At 44.1% G+C, this 19,664-nt stretch overlaps 1 protein-coding gene across 3 annotated transcripts in view; it reads right to left on the bottom strand.

The window, feature by feature from the left end:
* Adam17 (ADAM metallopeptidase domain 17) overlaps window positions 1–19,333 on the bottom strand; it is a 49,269-nt gene extending 29,936 nt beyond the window's left edge. For all 3 annotated transcript variants that reach the window (XM_036170993.1, XM_036170992.1, XM_036170991.1), the window contains exons 1-3: window positions 19,030–19,333; window positions 8,290–8,422; window positions 827–957 (exon numbers count right to left, since the gene is read on the bottom strand). Coding sequence is in view for 1 of the 3 variants with exons in the window: in XM_036170991.1 (XP_036026884.1) it covers window positions 827–957; window positions 8,290–8,422; window positions 19,030–19,126 (361 nt within the window). In the remaining 2 variants the exon portion in view is untranslated. The remainder of the gene's footprint in view (window positions 1–826; window positions 958–8,289; window positions 8,423–19,029) is intronic.
* Between the last annotated feature and the right edge of the window lie 331 nt (window positions 19,334–19,664).

The following is a 19,664-nucleotide window of genomic DNA, read 5'->3' as shown; positions in this document are numbered from 1 at the left end:
GAACTCACAGAGATTTGCCTGCCTCTGCCTTCCGAGTGCTGGGATTAAAGGCGTGCGTCACCGCCAGCCCCATTTCCTTCCTATCACAGAGAAAAGTAGTGCTTCACACTCCTCAGAGACTGATGCAGGACTGGACGACAGTACACTTGAGACCAGCCTGGGAGGGAGGGAGGGAGGGAGAGAGGGAGGGGGGGAAGCTGTCTAAACAACAAGCTAAAGAATACTGTCCCTCCTATCAGACAGAATATTTCTGCTCCCAAACGTATATAGCTCAAATAAAAACACGCAGCATGCTATCACACCTCTTTCCTTACCTAGCCACAAAAGGAAAGAGAGAGATAGAGATAGAGATAGATAGAGAGATAGAGAGAACTTTTGTAAGTAAGCTAAAGCTGGAGACCTATGATGGTTTAAATCTAAAAATGCCTGTTCAAAGCTGGGTTGCCAGTTAGATTTTTGAAAGGCGGTTAGACTATTAGATTCTAACTTCATCAAGGGATTGATCCAGTGTTAACTGATTCTTAACTGAGTGGACTAATTAGGAGGTGGAATCTCCTTGGAAACAGTCATGGGGGAACGTCTCTGAAGGACTGTCATTCCCACGCCTTTCTCTTTTCCCCATGCTTCCTGGCACCATGAAGTGAGCTGCCTCTTCCACCACAGGCTTCGGCTGCCTCGACGGTCTGCCTCATCTCAGGTCCAAAGCATCATGAATGAAAACCCTGTCAAGCACGGGCTGAGGTCAAGCACTCCTTCCTCCTGTTTGTGTCAGGTGCTCCGCCACTGCAGAGTGAGGAGCACAGGACCCAGCGGCCCAGGCACTCACCGACCACGTGCCCGCTGAAGAAATCCTGCCATTTCACACTGTACTCGCTTTCCTTTTTCCCATCCACCACCACGACTCGGAAGTTCTGCGAAAAGCGTTCAGTACTTGATGTCAGGTATAATTTAAAATGCCTGAAGAGAGAACACATTCACAGTTTAAACACAAATGAACCAGAGGCCGAATTTTCATTTCACTCTTTAAGAAGGTCTAGAAGATCTACCAGGGGAGAACTGAGAACTTTTTCAGCATCTGTAACGTGTGCTCTCTCCGGCAGCACACACGCTTTCAAATGAGAACGACGCAGAGGACTGGTCCTGCACAAGGGTGACACACACATCTGTATGTCTGTGTGGGCTTGTACAAGGGGGTGAGTGCCCAGGGGGACCAGAGAGAGTGTTGGATCCCTTGAAGCTGGGACACTCCAGTCTCTTGCAAAAGCAGCAAGTGTTCTACCTCCAAGTCATCTCTCCAGACCCACAGGAGCTAACAACTTACTAGGAACATCGAGCATTATTTCTCCTGGAAAGACAAATGGACTAACCGGTTTAATTATAAAACCTCAGCCAAGCAAAAGAAACTAATTTTCTTCCTTTCTTTTCTGAGACAGGGTTTCTCTGTGCAGCCCTGGCTGTCCTAGAACTCAGAGATCTGCCTGCCTACCGAGTGCTGGGATTAGACATGTACCACCACTGCCCGGCTAGAGAAACTAATTTTAAAATGGTTTTGGGGGGGGGCTGGCAGGAGAGCTCACATGTAAAGTGCTTGCTCCCAAGCCTGACAACCTGAGTTCTGTCTGTGTGATCCACATGATGGAAGGAGACACCAACTCCCCTAAGGTGTCCTCTGACCGCCATGTATTTCATGGCACATGTGTACACACACATACATACATACACACATACATAAACTACGAAGGGGATCTTGACTGCTTCCGAGTTCTACCCGACTGTTTTCCTGGAGCACCGAGACCCGTCTGAAAGGACTGGATTTGAGGCAGTTTTTCCACGACTTTAGAATGGGTGTTTATTTATGTGTATCAACAGGGAAACACAACTCAGAAGGCTGAAGTTCTGTTTAGCACTGTGAACACGGGGCAGTCTGCAGCCATGCAGTAGTGGTTCATCTCAGCAGAGCTCTCTAGGGTCACCAAATGTTCCCTGCCTCCATTCTGAAGGCTGTTTGAGACTCAAACACCTGCTGTCTAATTTTTTCCAAGTGTTATGTAGTCCATTTTTGCAAAAAGTACTGTTACATTAAGTGCATCTGTGTATCCTGGTTAAAAATAAACCTTCAAATTCTGTATAGTCAAAAAAAAAGGAAAGGAAAGAAGGAAGGAACCCGTGAATTCCTAGGAAATGAGAGTAAAGATTATGCATTTATCTTTCCTGGAAACTGATTAATAATGAAACACACATGGACAGTGTGAATGAAGTTAGGTGTCCTGCTTCTCTCAGAAACCCACTATTAAAGACTATGTTCTCTGCCACTGATTTTATCTGCCTGCTCTGAAGATAACCTGTGTTATCTCTACGTCACAACGGTAGAGCTGGGCTCGGCACTTAGGCACACACTCACAGTGACACAGCTGGTCAACTGTGAAAGTGAACAGTGGCTGTGTATCCACTGCTTCTAGCCGCCCCGCTGGCATCCTATGGAGGAATCGTACTACTGTGTAAAGTTACCAAATGCCACTTCTGTGTTTATTCAAGAGAGCCCATGGCTTGTCCCTCCTCAGAAGAACCCACTTGAAAACCAGTAATGCATAATTACTACTAGGGAACTAGATACCAAATGCAGATATTAAAATACATACATTCCAGTTCTTTATATGATTTACTACTTCAAACATTTTCATTCTGAGGTGAAAACCGGGGGTAGTGAGCCAGACTTTATTAATATTTAGAGACCTTTCAATGTGCCCACTAATACCCAAGGCAAAGCAAGATATGTTATTCATCTCAACCATAGGAACAAATTTTGTCAGCTATGGTGTTGAAAATATGAAATGTTACTTCCCTGTGGGTCTGCATAAATCTCTCAACTGACAGGAAGAAACCCAGACTGGGACTGTATCCAGAGCAATAAGTATTTTTAACTTTTTGAGCATACAAGGTAATTTTAGTTTTGCTTATATATTTTTTGACAGTCAGAGAGAGACACAATACATCATTTCATAAAATCCTGGCTCATTTCCTCGGCTATCCAAAAGTGTGTCCGCCTACATTACTCATTATCATTGATGTTCTTTCCACTTTAGAAAAGCACCCTACTACAAATACCTGTTCAGTGTTCCAGCTCTCCCGAGCTGGAACAGTGTCTGATGTTCTTCCTAGGAAAGTCCCAGGAACTGCATTCTGGGTTCTCTGGACTAAGTCTGCTGTTGGGATGGGGAGACCAGCTCAGTGGGGAAAGTACTTGCCATGGCATGGACTGGAAGGTGAGGGCTTTGATCTCCACATACCTGCAGCACCATGCACACATCCACACTCATATACATGAACACACACACACACACACACACACACACACACACACACACACATATACACACGAGTTTTATGAAACAAATCTGTTTTTATATGTTATATTTGGTTATATAAGCCCAAGTAGTGATGAAATTTGTTTTTTAAAGTTTCTGATCGTAGCATCGTGCTTTATAAAACCTTCAGACAGGTGTCAGTTAAAACAATTGTTTGCAGCCTTTCCATGACTTTAGAATGGGTATTTATTTATGTGTATCAAGGAAACACAACTCAGAAGGCAAATTTGAAACAAGCTTCCTTTTTCATAAACTACTACTCATGCTGAAATCCTTCAGTATTCATTTCCTGCTCCTCAACCTCTAACAGTCACACCCAAATCTAATGCAGTCAGGTTAAATTCTTCTGTCTTCCACTGCTTTTAAAATGAGAGCCTTCTCATCTGCTATCACCACCGGTAACAGTGGTTTCTCAAAGGCAAGGCCGGCCATGCCCTGTACTGACCATTCTAGCTTACCAAGATTTGACTGTTGAAAGTGTTAGGTACCACAACAGGATAGGAGCAGCAGCACTGGACTGGGAATCTGAAAACCTTGGCTCAGATCTGACCTCTACCACTTACTTTGTGACCTTGACTTTATCTCTGAACCTAAGCATTCATCTACTAACAAAAAAAGATATAAAAGACTTAACTCAACAGTCTGACTGTTAAGTGAAAGACTAATTTAAAGAAATGATACATTTCCATAAATTATTAGACACAATTCCTATAAACAAGATCAAAACTGTAGATTAACATAAAAGTCTTTGCTTCTGTGTGAACAGGGATGGATCTTAACACTTTCTTTCTTTTGTTTTTTTGAGACAGGGTTTCTCAGTGTATCCCTGGCTGCCCTGGAACTCCTGTGCCCCAATGGTAGACTGATCTGCCTGCCTCTACCTCCCAGCTGGAATTAAAGGAGTGCGCCACCACACACAGCTTATGTTAATGGCATTTGTGAATGGTCACAGAAGCAGCTGAACATATCACAGTAAGGAATCCCTCCACAGGCTGCTTCAGAGCCATGGGAAAGAGAAAAGTCAGTTTCAGACCCTGTTTTGTGCCTCCTCCAAATCTAGAGTGTGTTGCCTTTGGGATTCTTAACTACAAAAAAAAAAAAAAAAAAAAAAAAAAACATTTGATTGTAAAAGCTGTTGGGTTAAACCAATATGTGTATTTTAAAGGTACCTTGACTTCAAAATTTGGATGTAAGGATATGTTGCTTTGGAAAGGAGAAAGCCAGAAGCTGTGGATTTGCTCCAGATTAAGATATATCAGGTTTGACCAGCCAAGACCCCCTGAAAGGTCTCTGATGACACCATGGCCCAGATGACCCAATATCCAGAAAGGTTTCAAGGCAACTAGCTCAGACGATATACCCTCACGGACTACTCCATAATCCTAAAATTTCCTTTGTGTCCCCATAAGATACAGCGCCGCCCCCTCCAACAGAAAGTAGTAAGGGAAGCTACACCCAAATTCCCAAATATACCAAGCTGGCTTTGGAGATGAAATTAGATCGATCATTCCTTCTCTAAACCCAAACTTATTACTTTAAAAAAAAAAAAAAAAAAAAAAAAAAAGTTAAGAGATTCTTGTGTCCCATATCAAAAGAGCCCTCTGGTGTGGAACAGAAAAAAAAACAGTATTTTTATTTAAAACAAGTTGACTATAAATACAATCTCTTTCTAAAGAAGAAAAGGGGATAGTTTAGATATGCTAGGATGAAAGGGTAGATTAATGAACCCACTTTTAAAGAGCAACAACTTGTTTGAAATGTTTTACATTGGTATAGATTTTAGTTTATTGATACAAGTTTAAACTTAATTTTTTTTCAGATAGGATATCTTCTTTAATTTTGCCAAATAGACTAGTTATTATAAATAGACTAGATTTTTTTTTTGAGCTGAGGCTCGAACCCAGGGCCTTGCACTTGCTAGGCAAGCACTCTACCACTGAGCTAAATCCCCAACCCCTAGACTAGATATTATAACTGTAATTCTTGCTTGATTTTTGTTATCTATAATTTTACTACGTAAAAGTTTTCTGTAATTTTACTTTTGTTACTGTAATTTTTTACTTTTGTTATCCATAATTTTACTATGTAAAAGTTAAAACCTGGGTTGGGGATTAGCTCAGTGATAGAGCGCTTGCCTAGCAAGCGCAAGGCCCTGGGTTCGGTCCTTAGCTCTGGGGAAAAAAAAGTTAAAACCTTCCTTTTTTTTTAAAGGGGGGGTGGTGCTGTGGGATGTTCAAGTATGTCAAATGTGTTGCTCTGATTGGTTAATTAATAAAACACTGATTGGCCAGTAGCCAGGCAGGAAGTATAGGCAGGACAAGCAGAGAAAAGAATTCTGGGAAGTAAAAGGCTGAGGCAGAGAGACCAGCCGTCGCCATGACAAGGAAGATGTAAGGTACCAGTAAGCCACGAGCCACATGACAAAGTATAGATTTATAGAAATGGGTTAATTTAAATGTAAGAACTAGATAGCTAGAAGCCTGAGCCACTAGGCCAAACAGTTTAAGTGTTTACTTTATAAGTGGGCTGTCAGACTGCCGGGGCTTGGTGGGACCTGGAGAAAAAACTCTAGCTACACACTACACACATTTCTACTACATTTCTTTACTTAGTGTGTAGATGTGGGGTCACACAAGCCGAGATACCCATGTGGAAGGAGTCTCCTACCACACAGGGCTAGGAGGTAGAGCTCAGGTTGTTAGCAGGCACCCTTATACTGAGCCATCTCCCTTCCCACCCACTCCTCAGCAAACTTCCCACCAGTGCTGCAAGTTGAAGGTCAGTGTAATCTACACAGTGAGTTCCAGCCTAGCCAGAGCTACACAGCAAGACCTTGTCACAAAATATAAATAATTGGATTAATGTAATGACAAGACAAATTCTGTACATGTTTATATCAGATGAAAATTAGACTGTGGTTGGTTGAACTTACCAACATAGTGAGGGAATGGTAGCTATGCATATATACTTTAATCTATGTACAAAAACAATGCACTGAAGAGGCATCGAGATGGCTCAGTGGGCAAAGGCTCTTGCTGCCAAGCGTAATGGCCCCAATTTGATCCCTGGAACGCACATAGTGGAAGGAAAGAGCCAACTCCTACAGGTTGTCCTGATCTCTACACATGTGCTGTAGCATGAGCATCCCCTATTGACAATCAGTCAATAAATAAATAAAATGTTAACAAGTATCTTAATGCACTAAAATTTTTAGAAGTTTACAAACAAGACTCTTTGACTCTAGGAAACTCAGTTAGAAAATGAAAATTTAGCCGGGCAGTGGTAGCGCATGCCTTTAATCCCAGTGGCTCTCCAAAAAAAAAAAGAAAGAAAATGAAAATTTACTATACTCCCTGCAAACTTTTTTTGTTTTGTTTTGTTACATGGGGGATACTGGGGATAAACATAGGACCTTGTGTGTGTTAGATAAGCACTTTACAACTAAACTATATCCCTGTTTCTCTGGGACAATTTGGTTCTTAAATCAGATGCGCATATTACTTAATAGGCACTTAGGAATCTTTGCATTTCAATTGGGCCCATAAGTACTATATTCCCAGGAAGAACAAAATCTCACAGGACAGATGACCCCCCCCCCAACTGTTCTCCCAGATGAGAACAATAACCCAAGCCCTGTACGGTGAGAATCAGAGTAATGATAACCAGTAAGGACTTCTTCAGACCATGCCAATGAACCAGACCCGAGACGGTGACAGGAGAATGACATCTTGACTAGCACTGCTAACCCTCATGGTGGAACCTAGAAGATGAACTCGATGATCCCTGGACCCCTTCTTCCTAATGTATATCTCACTATGGTCTCTTTAACTGGAGTACTAAGTAGGTGGAGCCCAGTACTTGAGCTGGGGTTTTTGCCCTAAAAAATATTGGTAATGTTACTCGTGCTTATTTTTATAAGAAAAAGTCTTAGTGAATTTTTTAAAAGCCTATTTATAGTTCCCTACTGCTTCTTAAATAAGATTTTATGTAAAAGATTTATTTACTTATTATGTATACAGAAGAGGGTGCCAGATCTCATTACAGATGGTTGTGAGCCACCATGTGGGTGCTGGGAATTGAACTCAGGACCTCTGGAAGAGCAGTCGGTGCGCTTAACCTCTGAGCCATCTCTCCAGCCCTATGTATCCTTCCTTGTGTATGTATATTTGCTCCTGATGTGGCTGGGAACAGAACTGGGTACTCTGCAAGAGCAGTCGGTGCTCTCGACCAGAGCCATCTGTCCAGTCCCATTTTATTGCTTTTTTAACTGTCAGTTCAGACCCCAGCACCCACATCGAGCGGCTCGAAATAGCCTGTAACATTAGCTCTAAAGGAACAGACACTCTCTGGCTTCCTCAAGCACAAGTACACACCCATGCACATATACTCACAAAGACGGAAACATAAATAGCAAAAATAAATAAGAAAAATCTTAAAATAGGGGCTGAAGAGAGAGCTCAGCAGTTAAGACCACTGGCTGCTCTTCCAGAGGACCCAGGTTGGATACCCAGCACCCACATCATAGCTCACACACCTCTGCAGGCACCAAGCACACACATGGTATACAGACAGACATTCAGGCAAAACACTCATACATAAAACAATGAATAAAAAATTTTGAAAATATAAAGTATTATAAACATTATAAAATTGTTAGAATTTTATAAATATGGTTACCACAGGTAATATTCTTGGGATACTCATTTCCTTTAAAATTTTGATAACAATTCTAATATTTTAATTATTTTAAAATAGGCAGTAAACAATGCAAGAATCACACAAGACATGCTGTAATTATATCAAGTACAAATCTTGAAGTATTTTCCTAAGATCTCTGGAGATAGCTTTTGTTACTTACTGCCTTTGTCAAAACAAGCCCACCCTCACACTGCCCCAATATTACTCTAGGTTTAATTCTAATTACCTTTTCAAAGCTGAAAAAGTTAGCAGTGTTTCTAAGTGTGTCGCAGACTGTAGGTCCCTTTTCCTCACGGAGTGCTGTTGAATATTAGACAAAGAGAGGATATCGTAGTCTGAGAGCAAAGAGTCAAGCTTCTCTGAAATAAAGGTAAAAAGATATTAGCAGGCTGGACCAACAGCTCAGTCGGTTAAGAACATTTGCTACTCAGTCTTGAGAAAGACCTGATTTCGGATCCCAGTACACACATCAGACAGTTCAGAAACACCCATGACTCCAGCCCCATGGGATCTAAAGCTGTCTTCTGGCCTCTGTGGGCACCCACACGTCCAGTCACACAGACACAATTTTAAAAATATATCCCTTTTTTTTGAAGGATTTTGGAGGCTAAATCAGCGGCTCAGCAGTGAAGAGCACTTGCTGCTCTTTAGAGGACCTGGGTTCAGATCCCAACACTCATTTGGCAGCTCACAACCATCTGTAACTACAATTCCAAGGAGGAGAATCCAAGGCCCTCTTCTGACCTCCATGGGTACCAGGTATGCAAATGGTACATATTCATATATACTTACAGGTAAAAAATTCATAGAATAAAAGTAAACAAATCTTTAACAGATCAATAAAGGTTGCCAGGGACTGAAGAGAGAGGGATCAACAGTGAAGAACACTTTTTCTTACAGAGGAAGAGGACCAGGTTCAGTTCTCAGCACCCACATGGAAATTCACAACCAGCCTTAAATCAAGGTCCAAGGAATCTGACACCCTCTTCTGACCTCCACTGGCACAAACCACACACATGGTACACATACATACATACAAGCAAAGCATTCATACACATAAGAATTAAGGAAACCATTTCAAAGGTTTTCAGCACTTAAACCTACTAGTCAATGTGCCAGACACTAAGCTGAAGTGCTCAAAAGCCGAGCACAGCAAATCACGTTCTTACAAAGAAACTGAACTGAACTTAATAGAGATCCAAGTTCAAATTCCTAGGACATAAAAGGTTCAGATGCTGCCAAGTCAAATAACCAGTGAAGGAAGCCGTCAGCCACACCTAGAAAGTTAGATTCCTGCAGAACAAACGACCCAGTTTCTCCTGAAGAAGGGAGGGGCAAGGGGTGACCGACTTAAGAACACAAACAACTCCACTGTCGGAAGCCCTCTGGATCATGGCAAACAAGCGAGCTGTGGGAAGGCACTAAACAACCAGGGAACCGAGGTTAGATAGTAATAATCTGGTATCTTTGAAGAGTACCACATACATTGAATGAGACTTCCAGATAGAAGAAGGCATTTCTAGCATGCAGCTTTAAAATGTCCAGGATAAAAGTAGCTGATCCAGCTGGGTGGTGGTGGCACATGCCTTTAATCCCAGCACTGGGAGGCAGAGCCAGGTGTTTGAGGCCAGCCTGGTCTACAGAGCAAGTTCCAAGATAGGCACCAAAAATACACGGAGAAACCCTATCTGGAAGGAAAAAAAAAAAAAAAGGAAGGAAGAAAGAAAGAATAACAAATGTTCTGTATTAATAGCCTAAGAAACCAAAACCAGGAAAGCAAAACTTTTGCACCAAAGTCCCCAAACCCAAGACCCAGAGCAGTCTGGGTTTGTCGGCAAGACTGGGTCTCAAATGCAAGAGCTGGCAACAGCATTGCTACCACACGTGCGCGCGCGCACACACACACACACTCACACTCACACAAGACACACCAGCGCCTACCAACTCAGGAGGAGCAAGGCAAGGGCACTGATGTCCAGAAGGAAATCAACACCAGCTGCTTTACCAGACCAAGCCACCAGCCAAGAAAACAAAGATGCACTGCCTTCCATCCCGGAGAGTACCGAGAGATCTAAAGCCAGAGCTCACTACTGCAGTCAGGTACAGCCTCTCCTCTCCGCGGTCTCCACCAACAGACTCTGCTGCCTCCTCCAAATAACAACCTCTAAAAAGGGCTTCCACTTAAAACAGTCATTTTCAGAAGACAATCTGGAGACTCTAGTCACTTTTAAAACTGTCTAAAGGGAACTGAAGAGTGCTTACTGCTCTTGTGGAGGACACAAGTTCTGTGCCCAGCACCCACAAGGTGACTGACAACTGCCTGTCACTCCAGTTCCAGGGGATCTGACACCCTCTCCTGGCCTCCACAGACATCAGACACACATTTGACGTGCATACATACACACAAACACTCATACACATAAATAAAATACATACTGGCTATCTAGAATATATGAGCTGATACTTCCTTCTCTTTTCAACAATCATGGCATTCAAATCATTTGAATGGACCTAGAACTCTCCAGGACAGGATAGCAGTAGCCTGTGCTAACATTTATTGTTACACAGTAACAATAATTTTTTAGAAGAAATGTCCAATTATTGGACAAAACGTCCAATTATTTTATGTCAACCAAAAAATTAAGAATAATCTTATTTGGGGTCAAGGTTACTATGTAGCTATGCAGCCCAGGAACTCAAGTGTCCCAAGTGCTGGGATTATGGGGATTTTTATTTGTTTTTTTGCTTGTTTGTTTTGAGTTTCTGAGACGGCCTCACTGTAGCCCAAAGTGGCCTCCAATTTACAGCAACCCTCCTGCCTCAGCCTTCCAAGTACTAGGATTAAAACCGAGCCATCACATTCCTCTTCTAAGAGTGTCAGAGACAGGTATGGGTGGGGTGTGACTGAGACAGAATCGCCTGTAGTCCAGGGTAGCCCTACCAGGCTATATAGTCTAGTTCAGTATGACCCTGAATTCCTGGTCCCACCTCACCTTCCAGGTACTGGGATTGCAGGCCTGCCTGTGCTACCACATCCAGACTTAAAAATAATGTTTAGGCCTGAAGAGACAGCTCAGAGTAATTGCTGTTCTTGCAGAGGTCTGAGGTTCCCAGCCTCCAAATGGTGGCTCACAAGTCTAGCTCCATGGGTCCTCTTCTGACCTCCAAGGACACCAGACACACAAGCAGAACACAAACACGCATGCAGGCATAACAATCATACACAAAATTAAAATAAGTAAATTTTTAGAAAACGAATCAATCCAAGAGCACAGTCCCCTAAATATCCTCCATCAGTCTGTTTCTCAACTCATCAACCTGCTGCTATGAGCCAGGCACTAAATAAAGTCCAAGGCTGACAGACTGCAGCAACAGAACGAAGTCCTTGCCTACTGAACACTCACCTTAGTGTGAGACACAGAATGCACAAGAAAAGGTATCCAAGCCAAGCCTGGGTCACACACCTATAATCCGGGCACTCCAGAGGATAGGCCAAGGAAAGCCTGAGTCTCAGGAGAATGGGGCTACATACAAATGCCAGGTCAGTGAAATGCACTCATGGTAAGACCCTGTCTCCAAAGAAAGGAGAAAGGAGATAAGGGGTGGACTGGAGAAAGGGAAGGGGAAGCAAAGGATCAGGACAGGGATGTGGATACTGAAGAGAGAGAAAGGCACTGAGTGGTCTTCTACAGCATGGTCCTGTTAATACTACATAGACCCCAGGAAAGTAAGGGTGCAGGCATGCTGCTACCAGATTAAAGCTAAACATCCAGTCACTTCTGCTTATGACAAGCTTTATCTCACAGATTAGGAAATGGCTCACAGGGCCCCAGGCTGGACTTGAACTCCTTCCTGATCCTCCTGCATCTACCTTTCTAGTGAAGGCCACCACATCTGGCTCTCCTCACAGTACTTTACTGTAAAATATCCAGCACAGAAGCTTGGCCCATCAGGCTCATGTTCACACACTACATGAGTTCTTGATGCTGAGATGCCAATTCAACCTTTCAGTCTTCAACGGCCTCGATACAGGCTGGTACATGAACTCAGTTTCATTTAAGATCACAATCACACCCACTGACTTAGAAACCTAACCGGGACAGTGTACTTTCATTGTCAGTAATACAGACCAGGGCTCCTCAGAGTGTGGTTCCCCAAAAACAGCTGCATGAGCAGCTGGGACCTTGTTAGAAATACAGACATTCAGAAATCCTCAGTGTCAGGTCCAGACATTTATGCTGCCTTCCAGGTGATTCTCATGTGAATTCAAGTTTGAAAAGCGCTAAACAAGTCTGGCAGCATGATGGCTCCTACCGGTAATCTTAGTTACTGAAAGCGGGGCAGGCGGGTGGCTGGAGATGAAAGCAACCCTAGGCAACAGAGAGACACCCGCCCCTCAAAGGCCTCCCTGCACCATACCATTAAGAGAAAAAAGGGAAGAGGGGAGAGAAACCCACCTAAGCTAAAGTAAGCAAACAGCTAAAAACAATGCTTCCAGCTGGAGACGAACACCTGATCCATAAGCAAACCTGTGGGGACACTACACACAGGGTTCTTCTCGAATTCTACCTGAACGTACATCAAGGCACAGGAGGCACCAGGCTCCTTTCTACAGGTGATACATGTTTAAGATCCTGCTCACCCAGTTCATTCTTTATTCAGCCTTGCATTGCTTTTAAAGACAAGAACCAGAAACAGGATAAGCTAAACTGGAAAACAGATAAGCTGCAGAATGTCCCAAGGACTGGGGGAAGCCATCCACCATTTAAAAGCCTGCTCATAGCAAGGTATCTACAAAGTTGAGCCAAAGGAGGGTTTTAAAAGCTATTCATATCCCAGTATCTCCACTGCATATAAAATGTAACTAGAAGAAAAGGGCAAAATAGAAACATTGTGAGTTATTTTGAGTATATTGTCTATAATAAGTGCCTTTTAAATGTAGCTTGATAACATACTTTAAAATAGTTAGCTACTGTGTTTCCATTGCAATTATTTTCTTTTAATAACTGGATATTACAAATTAGATGTCCTGGAGCCATTACAAACAACTCAATAAAAAAAAAACCCAGCTCTCTCGGAAGGTAAACTGGAAGCAGCTACTGCTCCTGACACTGTCTCTCAGATCCTGTGCCCTCAGATCCTCAACCTCTGACTGCAGCTCCCTTCCAGAACTTCAGCCGGTGGTGGGCACGCTCTCCTACAACCTTTGCAACCTTCGCATTTCTCTCTAATCCTACCCAAATCTCTCCATAAAGTACAAACAGCTGTCTGGCCTGGTGCTGCACACCTTTAATCCCAGCACTCAGGAGGCAGAAGCAGGAGTGTGAGGCCAGCCAGTGACACACTGTGAGACCCAGACACACTCACACAAAGTATAACTCACCAGACTTCATCACACCATCATTTACTCAAAACTGAGACCTGAGGAGCCTCGTCTGCTCAGCACCTGGTCACGGACTCCTGAAAAATTCCAAAGCAGTTGCCCATTCTGTTCTGTACGTGACTACAGCCACCATATGAACAGCTGAGCTTTTTATTTCAGCTAGAAACACACTGAGGAAGCGAGCCCGTTGAAAAGGTCAGCTGGAGAAGGTTCTCAGTGCCCACGGCCCTGCTCTTCTCTGCTGAGTGCCGTAGTTTAGTCCCCCACCTGGCATGACCTGCTGGTGGTTGGTGAGGACCTACCTTCCTTCTGCTTCTGTATTTTCTCTATTCTCCTGCCTCTGCCTCAACTTCCCTGAACACAAATTCTACACTTTTTTTTTTTTTTTGCTCTTTTCAAATCAGGACTCATTTCTTCAGCTAATACTCATTAAGAACCTCCTGGCACTGGCAATGTGACAGAGATGAAAAGAAACACACTTTTTTAGTACATTGGGGAAGAACAATCACAGAACTATCAGAGTTCACCTGCCAAAGAGAAAGTGTGACGAGCCATATGGGAAAACAAGCAGGACCAGCATCCGTGCCTGGCAACAAGGGTGCTTTTCCTGGAAGTAGTATTTCTATCAAAAGGAGGAGGTCAGGATTGAAGGGATGGCTCAGTGGTTAAGAGCACTAGCTGTTCTTCCAGAGGACTTAGGTTTGATTCTCAGCACCCACGTGGTGGCTTACAACTATCTGTAACTCCAGTTCCTTGTGTGTTTGCCTACATGTCTGTCTGTACAAAACACACATAGAAATATTTTTTAAAAGGGTGAGGTTGCAGCTGAGAGAGCAAATCCCATACTGCAGAAGTGAAAAGGGACTTCAGCTAAACTGCGGTGTGGAACATCACAGCGAGAACATGTCATGAGACCAGCAGCTGTGGTGACGCACCCCTTTATTCCCAGCACTCAAACCACAGAGGCAGGCAGATCTCTGTGAGTTCAAGGCCAGCTTGATCTACATAATGAGTTACAGACTGGCCAGAGCTACACAGTGAGACCCTCTCTAAAAAGAAAAAAATAGGGGCTGGAGAGATGGCTCAGAGGTTAAGAGCACCGACTGCTCTTCCAAAGGTCCTGAGTTCAATTCCCAGCAACCACATGGTGGCTCACAACCATCTGTAATGAGATCTGGCGCCCTCTTCTGTATACATAATAAATAAATAAATCTTAAAAAAAAAAAAAAAAAAGAGTGGTGCATGCCTGTAATCCCAGTACTCGGGAAGCAGAGGCAGGTGGATCTCTGTGAGTTCGAGGCCAGCCTGGGCTACAAAGAGAGTTCCAGGACAGCCTCCAAAGCTACAGAGAAACCCTGTCTCGAAAAAGAAAAGAAAAATAAAGATGATGTGTGAGACTGGAGAGGCAGACGGAGGTCAGCTAATGGACATGAAATCATGAAATGAAATAGTAAGGATTCTGGACTTTGAGTAAAGGCACTATTAAGTAGAAATCTCAACCAACTTCAGTGTGGAACAAACAAGACTGGAATCTGGGAAATCAGTAAGCTGCTGAATCAACAGTGAGCATCACTAAAAGACTGCTGGGATTCTGGCTTGGCTACCTAGGTGGACATTCGTATGTATGTTTGTATACACACACACACACACACACACACACACACACACACACACACACACTCTTACCCTGGGCTACAAACAATCTTCTTCATTCAAACAACAACAACAATGGAAAAAACAAAGCCTGGGCCAGCCACCGTTGGCTGCGCCTGTGCTGAAGCCCCAAGGTCAGCACTCCAGAACACACATTATGTGCAAGAAGCCCTGGGAATGGATGAATTCCTCCCTGGGCCGAAGGCATGAGAGAAGGAAAGCAGTGCTCTCGGCTGGGCCAGACAACCAGAACCTTGAACTACAACTGTGTGTGACTTTTGGGTTTACACAAGTCAGGGAGGCTGGAGTGTCAGCTGTTTCAACTACCTCTCTATGGCGAGTGCTCAGGTCAAGACTATCAAGTCCTGTAACCTGCAGCTGTTCAGCCCTGAGGAGCCCAGGTGAGGCCCTGAAGAAAGCCCCGGCCGTGAGGCTCTGCAGTACACTGGTACAAACTCAAGCGAGACAGGAGGGCAGCTTCAATAGTCCCAGCCCCCCCCCAGTCCTACTTCAACACCGTTTCCATGCTCACTCTTTTAATCAAAACCAAGACAGAAAAAAAAAAAAATAATTCTGGACATACCACACTACCGTGTAAACATCAGCTGAATATAGGTGGGGCTACAGAGAACAAGACAAGGTCAGAGATACAGATTTAGAAGTTGGGGAACACAAAGAGCAAGTGAAACCAGAGTAGTAGCTGAGACTCTTGAGTCTATGTTTCCTGTTGGTGGGGCATAGACAAAGAGGAAGTTGGGGAGGGGCATGCCGCTCTCTTGGCTGATTTTAGGGCAAAGCACAGCAGAAGCCTTTCTTTTACTTCCCTACCACGGTGAAGACTATCTTGTTCTTTCCCTATCCACCCAGTTCACACTCTCTTCAAATCATACTTCCACTTGTACAATGGTGAAGGATCCAAAATCAACCACACCCGGATGTGGACTTTCACACCTAACATTCTGGAAAATCCGGTGAAAGCCAAAAGGACGTCTGCAATGCCTCCACTGTGGCTCTCCGATAAGTTCCTCATTCTATCACAGAAATAGTTCATCTCTCTGACCACTCCTTCAGAGCAGAGTTATCTTAAACCTCCCGTCGAGTGCTTTGTGGTAAGTATTTGGATTTCATAGGACTGCAGCTTATAAATAGCAACGTTAGTATGAAGAGGCCATACATCAAAAATCCTGAGCACAACTGTGCTGCTAATAATGAGCTGTAAAATGGGGCTCCAGCCCAGGGCCTTGTACGGAAACGCTGGCACGCACTGTCCTACTGAGTTATATCACCACCCTAGATTTTTATTAATTGGGTAGAAAAAATGAGTCTCAGAAGAATGCAGTGATTTGTCCTGAGATGAACATAAAAATAAAAGCCTTGTGGACATTTCAAGAACAGCTTTTTTGTTTGTTTGGCAGTTCATGATATTATTTGTTGGTTAACCTAACCCAACAATTATTTAGACATGCTTGTTCAAGACCAACAAATAGTTTCATAGTTTAAAGACACAGGGTTTTATTGTTTTGTTTTGTTTTTTTCATTAACCTGCTTGGTTCTATATTTAGAATATAAATGTACTAAATATTCATTGGGTATATAATTTCCTGAGGGGCAAAAAGTACATAATAAACAGAAACTTGGCTTTTAAAGTATTCTGTAGGTCACCAAGAATGATTTCAGGAACTGTTATGAATTGCATAATTTAGGAAAGTTATGAGTCACATGAGCTTAGTCATGATATCATAGTGAAGTTGCAGCTGGGGTGCATAAGTCTCACTCTGATTTCAAAACTGTTTTTCCTTTGTGTTACTCCGAATAAAAGAGGATGTAGTGGGAGGAAGAAGTAGGTCACAGATTCTGTGTCTGAAACATTTTGAAATTTACCTTGAGTTTATCAGCAAGACACACACACACACACACACACACACACACACACACACACTTGCCATAAGCACATCCTAAAGCACTCCCTGTGATTTCAGATGTGTCTGTTTAGGTCTCTGAATGAGTCTCTTCCCATCAAGCCATCAACTTTGAAAGTGGTTATCATTTAATCTTTGTATCTCAATACCAGGCGTAATTCCTGACAGCCCCAATATGAGTCCTTCAAATTTTAGATCAAGAGATTATACCTATGGGTTTTGATTTTTGTTTTGTTTTTCTGGCATAGATGTGCTATATTTTGCTACTAAATTAAAAAAAAAAAAAAAGAAAGAAAGAAAAAGAAAAAGAAAGCAAGTAATCCAAGCATTCTGGAGGCAGAGGCAGATCTATGAGTTCAATACCAGCCTGGTTTGCATAACAAGTTCCAGGACAGTCAGAGCTATCTAGTGTGACTCTGTCTTAAAAATATTTAAAAGTCCTATGATCTGCAAATGTTACTGAGAATATATCTAGAAATAATGTAGTTTTCCTCTACATTGTATGATTCCCTAGGATTCATGCTTTTCTTTCCACCTGCAGATGGAAGAATGGTAATAAGTGATCAGAGTGCTGCAAAAATCACCTCAGTGACTCCAATGCAAGTTTATTCTTAATAGCATCCTTAAAATGCAGCATGGCCTTTATGCTTCGCTATCCATCCTGAAAATTTTTCCTTCAGTTAGTTTCAACTTAGATTTCAGCACTTCCTAACTAGCTCCTTTACCTTTCTTTAAAGCTGTCACTTGTAATTCATTTTAAAATGCAAACACACACAAGAAAGTTATTTGGATAAAAATAAAATACATTCAATGTCTGCATCTGTCAATTACAGCATCTGTTCAGTAAAATAAAACACAAACACAAGATCAAAGAACTAACAAGGCTGGGAGTGATGGTGTAAAGTCTTTAATCCAGCACTCAGGAGGCAGAAGCAGACAGAGCTCTCTGAGTTGGAGTACAGCCTGGTCTACATAGCAAGTTCCAGGCCAACCAGGGCTGCATAGTGAGGCCGTCTCAAAACAAGCATAAAGAAAACTCACAGGGTTTCAATCTGCATAACAAAATACTATAATGACAAGATCTTAACGTCACACAATGGGGAATGCACTGTTTCACACTTCGTTACTGATAAACAGAAATGTCTTAGATGGCTCCACTGGCAAACTAAAGTGCCCTAAAATACCCGGTAAGTCCCTATCACCAAACTTGACACCTCTAGCGCATGTCCATCCCTACCATCCGATCTCTCTAGAAAAGCTAAGCAGGAACCCTCTAGTTTCTAGGCTCAAAACTGTTTAAATAAGTCAGCTCTGGTAACTTGTTTAAAAGTGCAATAAAAGCATTCATGATGGCCAGTCTATTCAAAAGTTGGATTAGGAAGTTTTAGCCTCGCTGTCTCCACCAAGCACCTCTCCAAGAAAGTGCTTGGGATGATCTGGAAATCCAACTCCAAGACTCCAAATCCAGTCCGAAAATGCAAATGAAACTACTTCAGTCGGCGCCTTCCAGCCAGATTACTGCTTAAGTACCTCCTCCTTACAGAAGAAATTCAAGTTAGCCTTCGAGAGCCAGCCAGCGGTGTGGAGCTGTGGGCCCGTCCTTTCTTCCAGGGTCTTGCTTTTGGCAGAAACACCTAACACCTGAGATTCACTTACTAGCAAGCAAAGGATCTCGACCTCTCACGCTCCACACACGAACCATCCACATGCCTGCTCCTCTTTTCTGAACACATTCCAGAAATACAAACCTAGGAGACCTGACCCCTCCCGGGCCCTCGGTCCCTGGGAGAGACCCCGTCCAGGATGTCCTTCCTCACAGACGCACAAGCCCACCCATCCATCCATCTCTTTTCTCCAGCTAAAAGCCGACAGCCACACCCCCTTCCCACACTGGAAACTCGGGGCCGCGCCACTCTCGCCCAATACCCCGCCCCCAGCGCCCCCCAGCGCCCCTCCGGGCTCTCTGGGGCCAGCCTTAGCCAGTTTGTTCCCCCCGCACCCCGGCTCTTACCAAGTCTCGGGTGGGAGCCAGAGCCCGGTTCGTCCGGAGGTCGGGGCGCCAGGACCAAAGACACCAAAGTGGTCAGGAAGAAGAGACGCTGCCTCATGTTCCCGTCCGCCACCTCTGCGGGCAACCTTCTCCTGAAGCGTGTTCGGGCAAACTGCTCACATTGGGGAAGAGGCGCTGACCCTCCCGGCGCGGCCCCGCAAACTTCTCTTCCCTCCCGCGCCGCCTACAGGGAAGAACTAGAGCCAAGCTCCAGGCCCCGGAAGTGCAGGCGGTGCTCACCGAGAAGGAGCTCAGCCCGCTTCCGGCCGCAACCACAGAGCCCCCGGCTGCCCACAGCCGGAAGAGGGGGGCACCGCACGGCATTCTGGGAGGCGTGGCCCGCCCCGCCCCGCCCCGGCGCGGGCTCGCCGCCATCTTGTCGGCTCTGTTCCTTTCCTGGTCCCTCTGGGGCCTGCCTGGCGCCTGCCTGGCCCTCAGCTCGCGACGTCCTGACTCGACCCGGCCCCGTCTCGCCTCTGTCCCCGGGTGACCGCGGGGAAGGAAGGTGGGAGCCGATGGGCAGGCCCTGGGGCGCGTGCGGCCTCCTTCGTTTGCATTAGCGTCCCCTTGGGCGCCGTCATTAAAGGGGCCGTGCA

Source organism: Onychomys torridus, chromosome 21 (genome assembly GCF_903995425.1).
Source record: "Onychomys torridus chromosome 21, mOncTor1.1, whole genome shotgun sequence".
NCBI lineage: Eukaryota > Metazoa > Chordata > Mammalia > Rodentia > Cricetidae > Onychomys > Onychomys torridus.
This window is presented reverse-complemented; position numbering and strand designations above follow the sequence as displayed.